We start from the raw sequence: 12724 nt of genomic DNA on the forward strand, positions 1-12724 counted from the left end.
CAGTGACTTCTAGTTGGAGTTTGGAAGGCTGAGTAACAAGCAAAAGTGCAAAAGTTAGCCTATTCATCGTGAAATAAAACAAATTCTCTCTTCTGGTTGTTACTTTGATACACAGCTATCTTGGGTTATGTAACTTCATTTAAAGGATGCTGTGACCATTTGGGATCTGGTGTGCACAGTGAGAGGAGGTAACTTACCTACTTCATCTGCATGCTTGTTACTCTGTTAAAGCCAGTGTTAAAGTAAATGATATCTTGTCTGAGGACTTTGTATTAACTCGATTTCAAGATCTGACTGCCAGTGGCTAAGGAAGGACACAAGGCTGCAAATATGTTGTTTGATGAGAATGGAAAAACCACCACTTGTAGCAGAGTCCATGGAATAATAATCAGTCGTGCTGATTTTAAAGATTTTTTTCCCCACAAATATAAAATTCTGTGTATAAAAGTACACCATTCATTTCTTTATATTTTGCTAGGAAAATGGGGCAGCGTTACAATAGGTACAATAGTTACCAGCGACTTATTGACACATTGAAACACGTGGAAATGCAGTATGAGAGTTTGCACAATTCTATCAAGCTTGCAAGTCAATATTTGGTATGGCTGACTGACCGATAGTGACTGATTTTGTGTTATTGTATTTTTCTATCCAGGTATACTTTTCCTTCATTGGCATTGTGTTTGGAGTCATTATTAAGCTGGAGAATCAAGCTGTTGCCGGTGAGAAATTTCCCAGATGGTAGTACTGTTGTACTCCTCTCATGACCTCCTTCATATTGAAATTTTAATTAATCACTCCATTGGACATGTTGTCACAGATTTTCAGTCTATCTATCTATCTATCTATCTATCTATCTATCTATCTATCTATCTATCTATCTATCTATAAAATGCACACAACTTGAAGGAAAGGAGAACAAATGATAAGTTTCAATGACAGTCTGCAAGTACCTAAAGAAACAAATTAAAATCAGTTCTTTCCTAAGTTGGCTGTTACACAACACTGGTTTATCCCTTATTGCTTTTGCTTGCTTGAAAACAAAACTTTGACAGACCTTGAGAAAGCCTGGTGAAGTGTTGCTCAAGAACCATTCCAAAAATACAAGAAACTCTGGCTCACTGGAAGAAAAATACGGAGAAATGATGGATGTTTTAATATTTTCGTATACAAAAATAATAATACAAAAATGATTTCATCATATACAGAAATAAAACCAAAAAACTATTTCTTTAATACTCAGCAACTCGATGGGGTGTTTAAGTTTATTTTGAAAAACACGAAAGCATGTGAACCGGAAGCTTTACCGGTTCTTCTTGTGCCATGCGGCTCCGTGTCAAAGATCCCGAGAAAACTAAGAGGACCACTAAGTGTCGCTGACGGCTTCTGCATCTTGACATCTATTTAACATTTACGACTATATAATAACCATGTAAATCTACAATGTAATTTAAAAAAAAGTCCAATTACATTACAGCATTTGCAAATTCTGCTTAGTAAGACTGCTAATTTTCTGAGCAGAGTCGTTGGGTGACGGCAAGTTTCGTCCCTGGAATTTAGAGCAGAGAGGGCGCTCTCAACTTTTCATTTTCTCCTCCAATGACGCAACCTCTGTACTCTCCTCATCACCTCCCAGGATCGTTGATGGGCAATGCATTAATCATAGTGCAGACAGTGAGGACAGGCGCTGCAAATGAGATAGCAATAAGATCAACGTTGAACGGCGGCCTGTTGGAGTAAATTAGCATGATGTTAGCTTTGGTTAGCAGCTCCCTGAATTAGCGTATGTCTGACACATAGACTCCCAAGTTAACCTCTCCTACAAAGTTTACCTCGAAGCTCTCCAGTAATGTTTGTATTCTGAAATTACCGTATTCCGTCTATCTGTTCAGCTCTCAGAGTGAACCCACGCTGTAAGAACATCAAAGCAGTAAGTTTCTTTTGATAATTTCAGCGTGTTGGATTTTATTGATGTTAACAACCTAAGTTATCTCTCATACCTGTTGGACTTTTGGCTCTACCCGTGGCATACAGCATACATGTGTCATTTTGTTTTAAAGAAGCGGGGAAAACAGATGTTTAATTTATGCCACAAAAATAACATTTACCAGCCTCTGCTGGTGACGTGTGAGCTGAGAAAGGCCAATGACAGTAACGTTGGAGCCATGTTTCATCAGCTGGGGAAGGGTCACCACCGTGTCCTTACAAGTGGGAATAGTTTAGTAGCAGAGAGGGCAGCTGTGAACCACCCATTTAGTTATAAATGCGCTCTGAGGTTTTAGATTGGCACGCATCAAGACCACACAAGGCTTAAAAGACAGGACTGAACTTGCTTTTGGTAAACCGCAGGTAAAGTCTGCTTTCCCTCTCCACAGGATCCACTTTTTTGCGCTTTTCTTAATTCAAACGTAATGGTTTTGTTGAACAAGCACACAACTCAAATGCACAAGGGATGGCAGTGCTGTAAGAGAGCTGCAACCCAAGCAGGACACTTTTGGTGCCAGTGAACCGTGGCAAACCAACCAAGCTAATCTAACCTTGACTTTTCTGGTCATTGATTCTAGTGGTCAACAATTTCCTTCGTGGATAATACTTCTAGTCATCAAATTATAGAAGGAAATTAAATAAAGTTAGTAGGACAAGGTTGAAATGATTTGGATGTGTTCCAAGGACATGCCAGCTGAAGGATGTTGAATATAGAGTAACCAAGCGGGAAGGAAAGAAGACCTTAGAGGAAACTCGTGGACGTAGTGAAGGAGGGATAAAGTACATGCACACAGCGTGGAGAAGAAGATCATTTGGAATTTAGAAAAGGAATGCCTATGTAGCACTGAAGTTTACAGTTGTGCAATTATGGGCTTTATTTTACTGCTTGATATCGTCTAACAGTCTACAGACAAACTGAATATTTCTTTCACTTTGCATTGTTTTATGTCCCAGGTGTAGATAAAACTTTCAGATGTAAGTTTTATTTTACACCCCAAAGTGCAAAATCGGATCATGTGTGCCCTATTTTTAACATGCAAGCTCATAGAAAGATCTACCAGCGTCTTCACATTTTATTTATTTTCACATTTTGAGCAGTTCTGGTTGAAATTGCAACTAATTTAGTGTAGTAGTAATGAACCCAGCTGCTCTTTCTCTCTGGGGGATCTAATCCACACATAATTACAGTGTGAGGGGAACAATGAACAATGAACTGATTATATTTTTTACTAAAACACACCATTTATAGGTTTCTGTTTTTTCCCAGGTAGCTGAGAGGAGGGGAGACCTTTTCTGAACTACCATGGCTCCACATCCAGTAGTCCAGGCCATCATTGATCTCTCTGCAGGAGCCACAGGTAAATGCAGTAGCCTGTCACTTAAAACTCTTTCTACAGTAGCCAACATAAACATGTGCACATGCACTCTTTAATGTCTATGAAGTAATCCTGTTGCTTTTTAGTGCTGACAAAACCTCACCACCTATGTCAGACTGAAGGATGTTTTGATGACTCCTATGTTTTTCTGGCTCATCTGTTTCAGTGTTTCTGTTTCTCGCCCGAGCCCGCTATGATACTAATCTCTTCACGGCACATATTGGTTGGCTTTTGTGAAAAGTTTGCCTTTCCTGTAGCAACTCTCTGTATGTGCCGGTTCACATCTGTTATTTACTGTTTTTGTACTTTCGTCCTCCCCAGGGGGAGCTGCGTGCGTCTTCAGCGGGCAGCCTCTAGACACAGTAAAGGTCAAAATGCAGACCTTTCCTAAGCTGTACCGCGGTTTCATCCACTGCTTCATGTCTACCTACAAACAAGTGGGCCTGCGTGGGCTCTACCAGGGCACTAGTCCGGCGCTGATGGCCAATATCGCTGAGAACGCTGTGCTCTTCATGAGTTACGGCTTCTGTCAGCAGGTCATCCGCTTCACAGCCGGCCTGCACAGCAAGGCTGTGCTGAGGTAGCTGTTCTTTATGTTAGCACAAAGCCTGCCCTGGGTTTGTGTGTGTCTGATCTCTAACCGCCTGCTGGTCTTTCTGTCTTTGTTAGTGACGTGCAGAAAGCCTGTGCTGGCTCAGTAGCGTCCATCTTCTCATCGCTAGTGCTCTGCCCCACTGAGCTTGTCAAGTGCCGACTACAAGCCATGCATGAAATGGCATCATCAGGCAAGATTGCCAGTAGCCAGAAGTAAGTAAATAGCCTAACAGTAGGGCGGGTGTTTCTCAAGCGCAGTTTGTTAATGAGCAGTTGTTTTTAAATATTCATCTACTAAAACGCTATTTTAGTGTCTCGTGTACTGAGCAACCGTTCCCTCTGCTCTGTCTGAAGCACTGTGTGGTCGGTGGTGAGATTCATCATAAGGAATGAGGGACCACTGGGCTTCTTCCAGGGTCTGACCACCACTATAGCCAGAGAGGTCCCCGGTTACTTCTGCTTCTTCGGTGCCTACGAACTCTGCCGCACAACTTTTGCAGACTACATGAAATGTGGCAAGGATGACATAGGTACTGCTGTAAATGTTTCCCTATGTTATTAAAAGGTGTTCTGGTCAAATGTGGATGTTAAATAAAGTGAAAAAAGAGTAGACACAAATGATATACTTTATTAACTTACATATGTTATTAAATGTTACTTCTTATAATATAATGTGCTTATATTTGACTTGTGAAGTGAAGAAAATTTTAATACAGTCCACATCTGTGAACGGGATTTCTGCCTATGTCACCTTCGATATATTGACGGAAGTGATGAAGCTAACTACTACGCTACTTTCAATGTCATCAAACTACAAATATGTCTCTGTTAGGATATTTCTGTCAGTACATTTCCATTAGTACACCATGTAAACTGCATACTTGCTTGGTGCATGCATGTTAAAGGTGTTGCAAGTCAAACAGAGTAGGCTGCATGCATTTGACTGTGGCTGCTGGAATAACCTTTTCTTCTTCAGCTTTCTATTGTACATTTGCTGGCATGCTTGGAAAAACGGTCCTGTTACATGACTCGGTTTCGATTGCTTCACATTTGAATCTGTAATATTTTCATATACAGAGGAGTTAATGGTTGACTTAATGACTGCAACCTACCTAGGTCATGTGGCGGTATATTAAGCCCAAATCATCACCCCTCCTCCACCGTGCTTGACAGTTGTTATGACGTTGGTCGACTTTGGTCTCCTCAGGTTATTGGTCCAGACGTAGTTCATTCAGATGCATTTTTGATAACCTATGATCTTTTTAGATTGAGCACGTTTTCTCCTGGCAGCCCTTCAAAGCAAGCATTCTGTTTTTTTTATTGTACTGTCAGGAACTTTAATATTTAACATGCTGTGTATTTTGGAGGTGTGGCTCCCATTGTGTTCAGCGGCGGTTTTGGAGGGGCGTGTCTGTGGTTGGTGGTCTACCCTATGGATTGCGTCAAATCTCGTATTCAAGTCATGTCTATGACGGGAAAACAGGCGGGCTTTTTCAAGACCTTCATGACCATCACTCGCACTGAAGGTAAGCACATGAAGGGTTTTATAGTATTTTCCATAACATGTTTAGAAAAGCAGTCTTGGTGTAAAAGACTAAAGCTTTCAGCAGTTTCAGTTTTCACACTGTAAGCTCAGCTGTTTCTTGTGTTTAGGTGTGAGGGCGCTCTACTCTGGTCTTACCCCCACCATGATCCGCACCTTCCCTGCTAATGGAGCTCTGTTTCTGGGTTACGAGGCCAGCCGGAAGCTCATGATGAGGCAGTTTGACAGCTAAAACGGTCCACATCCTTAACACAAATGAAGAAACGGCGAAATATTATAGCCATATGACCTTATACATGGGCTCTGAAAACTGCCACACTCCATCTCCTGTGAGACTGAAGCAACTCGCTTTTGACGCAGCGTTTGCATCACAGTATTACTCTGGTTCTTACATAGAAGAATTTTTAGTTTTAGTTTTTTAATGCTTCGGCCACTTTGTTAGGTACACCTGTTCTGCTGCTCATTAACCAGCCAATCGGATGATCTGATGTCGTCGTGTTGGCGTTGTTCCCAGATCATCATGAAAATGTTGTTCCAGGTTCAACATTGCAAGTGACCAATCACATTGTTGTGACGTTATTGTTTTGCGCGCCAAGCCATTTGTGCATTCATGAAATTCCAATGTTGCAAGGACTATCAGTTCTGCTTACCGTTTATTAAAGGGTCAGGGTCAGGGTCCGTTGATCGGAGGACAGAGGCGGTTTCTCGCAGTTTAAGTAGTTTTTTGTTTTACGGCGTTTTTTTTTCCCGAAGTCGCAAAAGTCACAGCTGTCACAACATTCTGATTGGTCACTTGCAATGTTGATCCTGGAACAACATTTAGTACGATGATCTGGGAACAACACAAACACGACGATATCAGATCGTGCCCAGCGAATCACATTCATTGTTCAAACTGCGCATCAGAAGACGCATGATTTTGGTAAGTGTGAACACGGTGGGGTTGTTGGAGTATTTCAGAAACTGCTGGTCTGCTGGGATTTTACTAGCAGGAACTAGCAAGGTGTACCTAATAAAATGTCTAAGTATAGCACAGTATTGAGCAAACAACCTCTTTACAAGGAACTGCCAGTTTTCTCTTCCGTTTATTATTTTACCTCTACCTCAACAAGGTCATCGTCACATGTAACGATTCTTTCACATGGGATCGGTTACCCAGTTAAACAGGAGAGTTGTTGTGAAAGCCCCCTGTGGTCATACAAGCAACGCTCGGGGCTCTTATCCACTCCACATGCACTACTTGAAGGCACAAATACATTCCTGTCTCTTCAAGTTGTGCAGAGACATGAATAAACAGCTCCTTTAGGTTTTGAGTTTATATTTAGGGAAAAACTTAATATGACTGTGTTAAAGATAGTAAAGTGGCATATGCCATTTCATTAAATTTTATTAACTATTTTTAAATGTTATTAACTCATTATAGAATCATCGGCATCTATGTGGACACCTTAATTTGGGATCTCACCTGGGTTTGTCTGTATGGGTAGTTCTGCTCATAAATTCTGCTGCTTTCAAAAGGAACATCGATATGTTTTAAATCATAGGCTGATTTTTCTTTGTCATGGTTGCCATACCGTACTCCACTCCGTGCTGTGATTCTTCAGTATGTTGAGAACCAGCATTAATCTTTTTTTCCTTGTGTAACCTTTGCCTGCTTATGTGCCATTTCCCATGTTTTTCCCCTTTCAATGCTGAGTTTGCAGTTCAGAATTCTCAATCCTGTTCTCTTCAGTTTTATTCAGAAGTGTAGATATTTTATCCTGGAAATGCTAACAAAAGATGGAGAACTGTTTGTACATCAAACCTGATATTTATTGTACTAATGCAGCTTACATTAAAAGTAAGATTTGTTTTATTTTCCTTTGACTGTAATTACTGTATTACTTTGACTGTAAAGCACAATTATTCAAACGTCACAACAAAATGCAGTATGATAACTGTAGCTGCAGCGTTTTAAACCAGATTATCTAAAACTGGCCATCTAATTGGTGTAAATCATTTCTACTGTTAAAATTATTGTTGTGCATTTTAATATTTAAGTTTTCTGTTAATATATGAAGCATTAAATACATAAAAAGTTATTTTATTAAACGGTGCAACTTCAAAGAGAATGTTTTATGCAGACATGAAGTTTATCGTCATTCATCCAGCAGGGGGCGCCCATCAACTGTCAGAAACTCTCAGATTATGTGAATTAATGAATACATAAAAAAATAACCACATAATAATCCAGAGAGAAGAGGTGAAGTCTGAATTGTCTCTACATAAATCTGAGAAGTAAATCATTTTTACCTTTTTTATTTTTTTAATTTATAAATTTTTTAGGCGATCTGAGCTTCCTTATTGCAGGTTCCACACAGACAGCCGAAGAGCCCGTTGATCATCTGTGTGGCACAGAGGATCACCTGCAGGCAGCTTGTGGCCAGCAGAGTGCCGAACAGTCCAAGGTTGAACTCCACAATGTTCTTAGGCTCTGTGCATAAGCTCCATAATGTCTTGTCCATCAGGTAGTGGCTGTCACTGTGCAAGAGAGGAGAATTATAAATGACTAAAAGTTGAGAAACGTATGAAATGTGTCACGAGGAAGTCACTCCTGTGCTTTACTCTGTGAGTTCTTTAAAAGGCGTTGTCCAGACCAGTCCGGTTTTGCAGAGAGGCCCATTCTGCAAACCAAGTACTGCAACAATTATACTGTACAGGCCTCCAGCAACACCCACTGCAGCAAATGCAATTGATAAGAACATCTGCAGAGAGAGTAAATGATAAAGGTCAAATGCAATCATGATACAGTTTAAAGACACATTTTTTTTCCATCCTGTTGATAAATAAAACGGGTAGTTGTAGGTGCTCACTAAGCATCTGGTGACATTTTTCTTTCAGTGTTTGCTTTTCCCATAAACTGTAGATTCATCAAGATTAACTACAAGCCAAACTAAACATACTAAAACAGGTCTGTTACTCCCTCCACAGAGTTTGTTTTGCTAGTGTTTATTTCACTCTGTATGTAAGCATGATACCTTAAAAGGTTCGAAATGAATTCTGATAAAACCTAGCGTCAGGTCATGTTAGCAATCCATTAAAATTTGGCTTTAAGGTCTTCAAGGTCGAATTGATGTTTTATTGGCGGAAAATTGGGGGAAAGCTTTATAATTTAGAAACCACAATTCTTACAATTGTGCTGTGTATTGTCAGCATATAGAAAATACAGTATAAAGATTTAAAATATTTCATGTTTGACCTCTGACCTCTCCTTCAGGTCACAGGTCACAGTGATAGTAATCATATAAATACATAACAAGTTGAATACATGTCCATGTTCGTGAACGGAACAAAACTAGTGATCAAAAACGTTTTCAATTAATATTTATTGCTAAAAATTTTAATGAAATGAATGCTACACTTGTAATCTATCCAGATTAAAAACAATATAGTCAAAATTACCTAAAAAAAAAAGAGCTTGTAACAAGGCAGATGACAAATGCTTGCACTTTTCACTTGTTTTTAATGTGCAAAGAAAACAAAATGAATATATAGAAAATACAATACTGTTTCCCTTAAATGTAAATATTACCCAGAGAGCAAGCTAACTCAGGTGCTACTGGTTGGTGCTGTGTTAGGTCACCTTTTTAATTTCTGTAGCAGACTCACATTTCACAGTGTAATCGTAGCTTAACTTTAGAAACAACGGTTCATTAACAGGACTACTTTAAGTTTTGATTTTATTCAAATCTATTAATAAAATCTGTTACTTTATTATAATATTAAAATCTCTCAACTAGTCGCAGAAGATGGCCACTCCTCCCTGAGCCTGGCTCTGCCAGAGGTTTCTTCCTGTTAAAAGGGAGTTTTTCCCTGTTGGGTTTTTCTGTGTGTGTGTTGTTGTAGGGTCTGTCTTACAATATAAAACGCCTTGAGGCGACTGTTGTTGTGATTTGGTGCTATATAAATAAAACTGAATTGAATTACATGGATCAGTCCATTCAGTGTCAACACAGTAAGATCATCTAAAAAGTAGCTCAGCTGAAACTGGACTTGTTCAAATATTAGAAAACTGGTCAGCCTCAGGATATTATGATATAACAATTTTGTCTAAATTCTCCACACGCGATGTGCGTCAAATATCACATCTCTATAAGTGTTTTAAATGTACAATCACTGTCATATTTACATTTTCTGAGAGCTTAAATGTCTATGACTTTACTCTGAAAATATATTTAAAGAGTGTGTTTATTAACACAAAGTATTATCAAAGAAAAGGCATTATGTATTTTGAAATATGATGTACTTTCTATCAATATCTTTTATAATAAAAATAAATTTGGTCCAGTGTTCTGATTTTTCCTTTTTGTCTATTTACTCCATTTAACAATCCATTGAAATAATTGTAATATTGTTTTATTTCATTTAGTTAATTTTGAAAAACAAACAAAAAAACACAGGTAACATATCCTGTACCAAACCAGTGAGAACTTGCAGTTTTAATTTGTTTGCACAGTCTTAGCAATGACAAAAATAAAGAACATTTTTACTTTCATGAAGTGAAATTGTATCTTTTCACTTCAGCTATTTTCCATTTAAACAGGTTGTATATGGACAATTACTACTGGGTTTGGTACCAAAAGTGTACATATAATAATCTTTAAATGAAATAAACATATTATGTTAAGTAATTATCTGCATATGCATAAGGGAGGCTGCAGGGAATTCAGAGACACAACTTGTTAAGATTTTCAGCATTACAAATATAAAATGATAAAATATAATTTATAATAAGAAAAAAACAACATTGGGTGTAGATTATTATAAGTAAGGCAAAGCAACAGAAATGAAAAATGTCAACTTATTTAAGACTTTTCTAACTTTCATGGGTAACGGAACTTGAACAGAGATGATTCGGGTCATGGCTTTTTTAGAATACTTGTAATAAAATCATCAGTGATCATTGTAAAAAAAATAGGTAATTTTGGATTCATATAATTGTATTATGCGGTAGAGGGGGGTGAATAATGTAAGAGAAGCTTTAAGACATATGTATTGAGAAGGGCTGCAGCTATCAGTTATTTTAGCAATTGAATATTTTATCTATAATTCCATCAATTTTGTAATTGGATAAGAAATACTTTTGTCTTATTAATGAGCAATAATAAATATTCAAAAGAGAAAACAGAGGCATCTTAAAATGAACTGCTCATTTTAGAAATTGCAACATTTTTAATAATTTAAATAAATACAATTTCACAAAATTAAACATTCCCATAGTATTCACATGTAATTTTTTAAAGAAATTTGTAAAGAAAAACATTTCTTAATGCAAAAATAAATAAATGATCTCAAGTAAAGTAAAGTAAAATAAGGTATACTTACAATTTAAACTAGGCCATAAAGTAAAATGACCTATAATGTGTCTTCTTGAAAGGCTTTCTTACATTAATAGTTGGCAAAAAAAAAGGTCTGACAGTGTTGTATCGCCTGATGAAGTAGATTTTGTGTGTGTATGTTCATGTGTATTTATTTTTGTGCCTTTCCTTTTTTTTAATCTGAATGTTTAAGTGAATGAGTGAGTTTGTGTCTGTACGCCTTTAAAGGAGCGTGTGGTGGTTGTTCTGAACAAAAGTGAGCATGTCAGCATTGTGAAGTTTGCCCTGTGGTTTAAAACAAGATGTTATGATGGTGTAGATGTTAATAATTAATGTTAATAATAATTAAATATCCAACCTAACAGCCCTACATCAGTGCCACAAAGTTGTATTGACCCAGTAGAGGTTTTATGGCGATTAAAAAAAAAGCGCTCCTGTTTTGGATGCTAGAAACATGTTTTTATGATCGAGTTATTCAAATTGCTCATTACAAATGAGTTGGTGCAGCCGTAGCATCGACTCATTTTTATACAAAATACATTATTTTAGTCACAATGACTCAAACAGTACCAAATCCCAGGAATGATCCTCATAAGTTGCAGTAAGACTGGGAGTCCAAACACTTTTTCTGACATTTACAGGATTCAAATCTCCTTTCAGTCGAGATGTGTGTGTATATGCATATTGATGCTTTACATTTAATGTGTTAATCATTAAACTTAATCAAGCCTGTCTAACCTGAAGCATCTTACTGTGCTCATGTCTGACTCACCCCACAGCGATTTCCATAGCAACCCTCTTTACCAGTTAAATGAATGTACAGTGCTGGTAGCAACACCTGTAGAAGGACAAAGGAGGTGATAGAACATAATATTCAGTCTGTCGTTAGTGGAATAAAAGACTCTGTAAACATGTAAACATGAGCCTTCATTCATGTTTTAAGAAACAGTTCGCACCAGTGAATTCTGACTTTTGCACCCTGCTCACGCCCAGTTTAGATGATTCTCATGCGAGTGTCAAACACACTGAAACAAATCTTTAAACACTAAACTAATTCTCAGAAAACACATGGATTCAATTTAGATATGCACACAGTTTTAGACTGTATATGTAAGTGTGTATTTTTTTCTGAGACTCCAAATTTTCATAAAAGAAATCAGCTCTATCCTTTAGTAAAACACTGAAAAACAGAGGACCACTCACCAGTACGCCCCCTCCAATGAGTCCCCCCATGTATTTCACCTCCTCGGTAATATGTCCGTCTTTGTCATAGGTGACGTTCCAATCAGGGAAGAACAGCACGATGTTACAGATGATAGATATGACTACTAGTGGGTACAGAGTAATAGCAATGCAGCGGGAACATTTTCCAGTGCACATGTCTGCAGATGGAGAAAGTTACTAACTTGGTAGCAAAGTTTGAGCTCGGATGCTAATCGCCCTTTATAGAAAGAGGCTCCACTCCAATGTGACTGGGGATTCATACTGGGAAGATAAATTCATAAGTGGGAGGGAGGTTAGGGTGTGGGGGGTGTGGTGACAGGGCAATAGCAAAGGAAAAAAGGGTCTGGGACAGGCTGCGGAAGTGTGTCTGACTCATGCTTGCTCTGTTCGACAGTTGGAGTCGGCATGATAAGATAACCCCAAATTTCTGTTAATTTCTGTTGGTCACCTTAGTGACACATGGTGGTACTAATGATGCCACAACTAACGAGACTCCAAGACTGTTTTAGGATTAAATACAACTGTGTTTCTTGTATGTTGTTGGAATGTAAAACAGCCAAGATTATTAGTGTCAGAGAGAAATTTAAAACCAGTGTAAGACATCCTGGGGATATGCTGTATTGTATGATCAAAGCACAGCTGGA

At 38.2% G+C, this 12724-nt stretch overlaps 2 protein-coding genes across 3 annotated transcripts; one reads left to right on the plus strand and one right to left on the minus strand.

Moving 5' to 3' along the window:
- Positions 1–1584: 1584 nt before the first annotated feature.
- Positions 1585–7610, plus strand: slc25a15b (solute carrier family 25 member 15b). Of its 2 annotated transcripts, none has more exons than XM_085420354.1 (7): positions 1585–1930; positions 3254–3344; positions 3684–3942; positions 4032–4169; positions 4311–4486; positions 5324–5482; positions 5610–7610. In XM_085420354.1, exons 2-7 carry the CDS (start codon positions 3290–3292, stop codon positions 5729–5731), a joined length of 909 nt encoding a protein of 302 aa, XP_085276480.1. In that variant the 5' UTR covers positions 1585–1930; positions 3254–3289; the 3' UTR covers positions 5732–7610. The 2 variants fall into 2 exon arrangements, with proteins under 2 accessions (XP_085276480.1, XP_085276481.1); XM_085420355.1 differs by lacking the exon at positions 1585–1930 and adding an exon at positions 2228–2349.
- A 171-nt stretch (positions 7611–7781) lies between these two features.
- tm4sf21a (transmembrane 4 L six family member 21a) lies at positions 7782–12326 on the minus strand. The gene is made up of 4 exons (XM_085420356.1): positions 12060–12326; positions 11629–11694; positions 8104–8243; positions 7782–8019 (listed from the first exon to the last, which is right to left on the minus strand). The coding sequence occupies exons 1-4, from the start codon at positions 12234–12236 to the stop codon at positions 7821–7823; spliced, it is 582 nt and encodes a 193-aa protein (XP_085276482.1). The 5' UTR covers positions 12237–12326; the 3' UTR covers positions 7782–7820.
- Between the last annotated feature and the right edge of the window lie 398 nt (positions 12327–12724).

This window comes from Rhamphochromis longiceps, linkage group LG10 (assembly GCF_057381845.1).
Source record: "Rhamphochromis longiceps isolate RC_006_pf linkage group LG10, R_longiceps_female_GT1.1, whole genome shotgun sequence".
In the NCBI taxonomy this organism is placed as follows: domain Eukaryota; kingdom Metazoa; phylum Chordata; class Actinopteri; order Cichliformes; family Cichlidae; genus Rhamphochromis; species Rhamphochromis longiceps.

Coding starts and splice junctions, on each gene's coding strand:
- slc25a15b (XM_085420354.1), top strand. CDS start 3,290: ATGGCTCCACATCCAGTAGTCCAGGCCATCATTGATCTCTCTGCAGGA. Junction 4,487..5,323: donor ATGTGGCAAGGATGACATAG/GTACTGCTGTAA, acceptor TGTATTTTGGAG/GTGTGGCTCCCATTGTGTTC. Junction 5,483..5,609: donor GACCATCACTCGCACTGAAG/GTAAGCACATGA, acceptor TCTTGTGTTTAG/GTGTGAGGGCGCTCTACTCT.
- tm4sf21a (XM_085420356.1), bottom strand. CDS start 12,236: ATGTGCACTGGAAAATGTTCCCGCTGCATTGCTATTACTCTGTACCCA. Junction 8,244..11,628: donor GCTATGGAAATCGCTGTGGG/GTGAGTCAGACA, acceptor CTCTCTCTGCAG/ATGTTCTTATCAATTGCATT. Junction 8,020..8,103: donor CCTTTTAAAGAACTCACAGA/GTAAAGCACAGG, acceptor TCTCTTGCACAG/TGACAGCCACTACCTGATGG.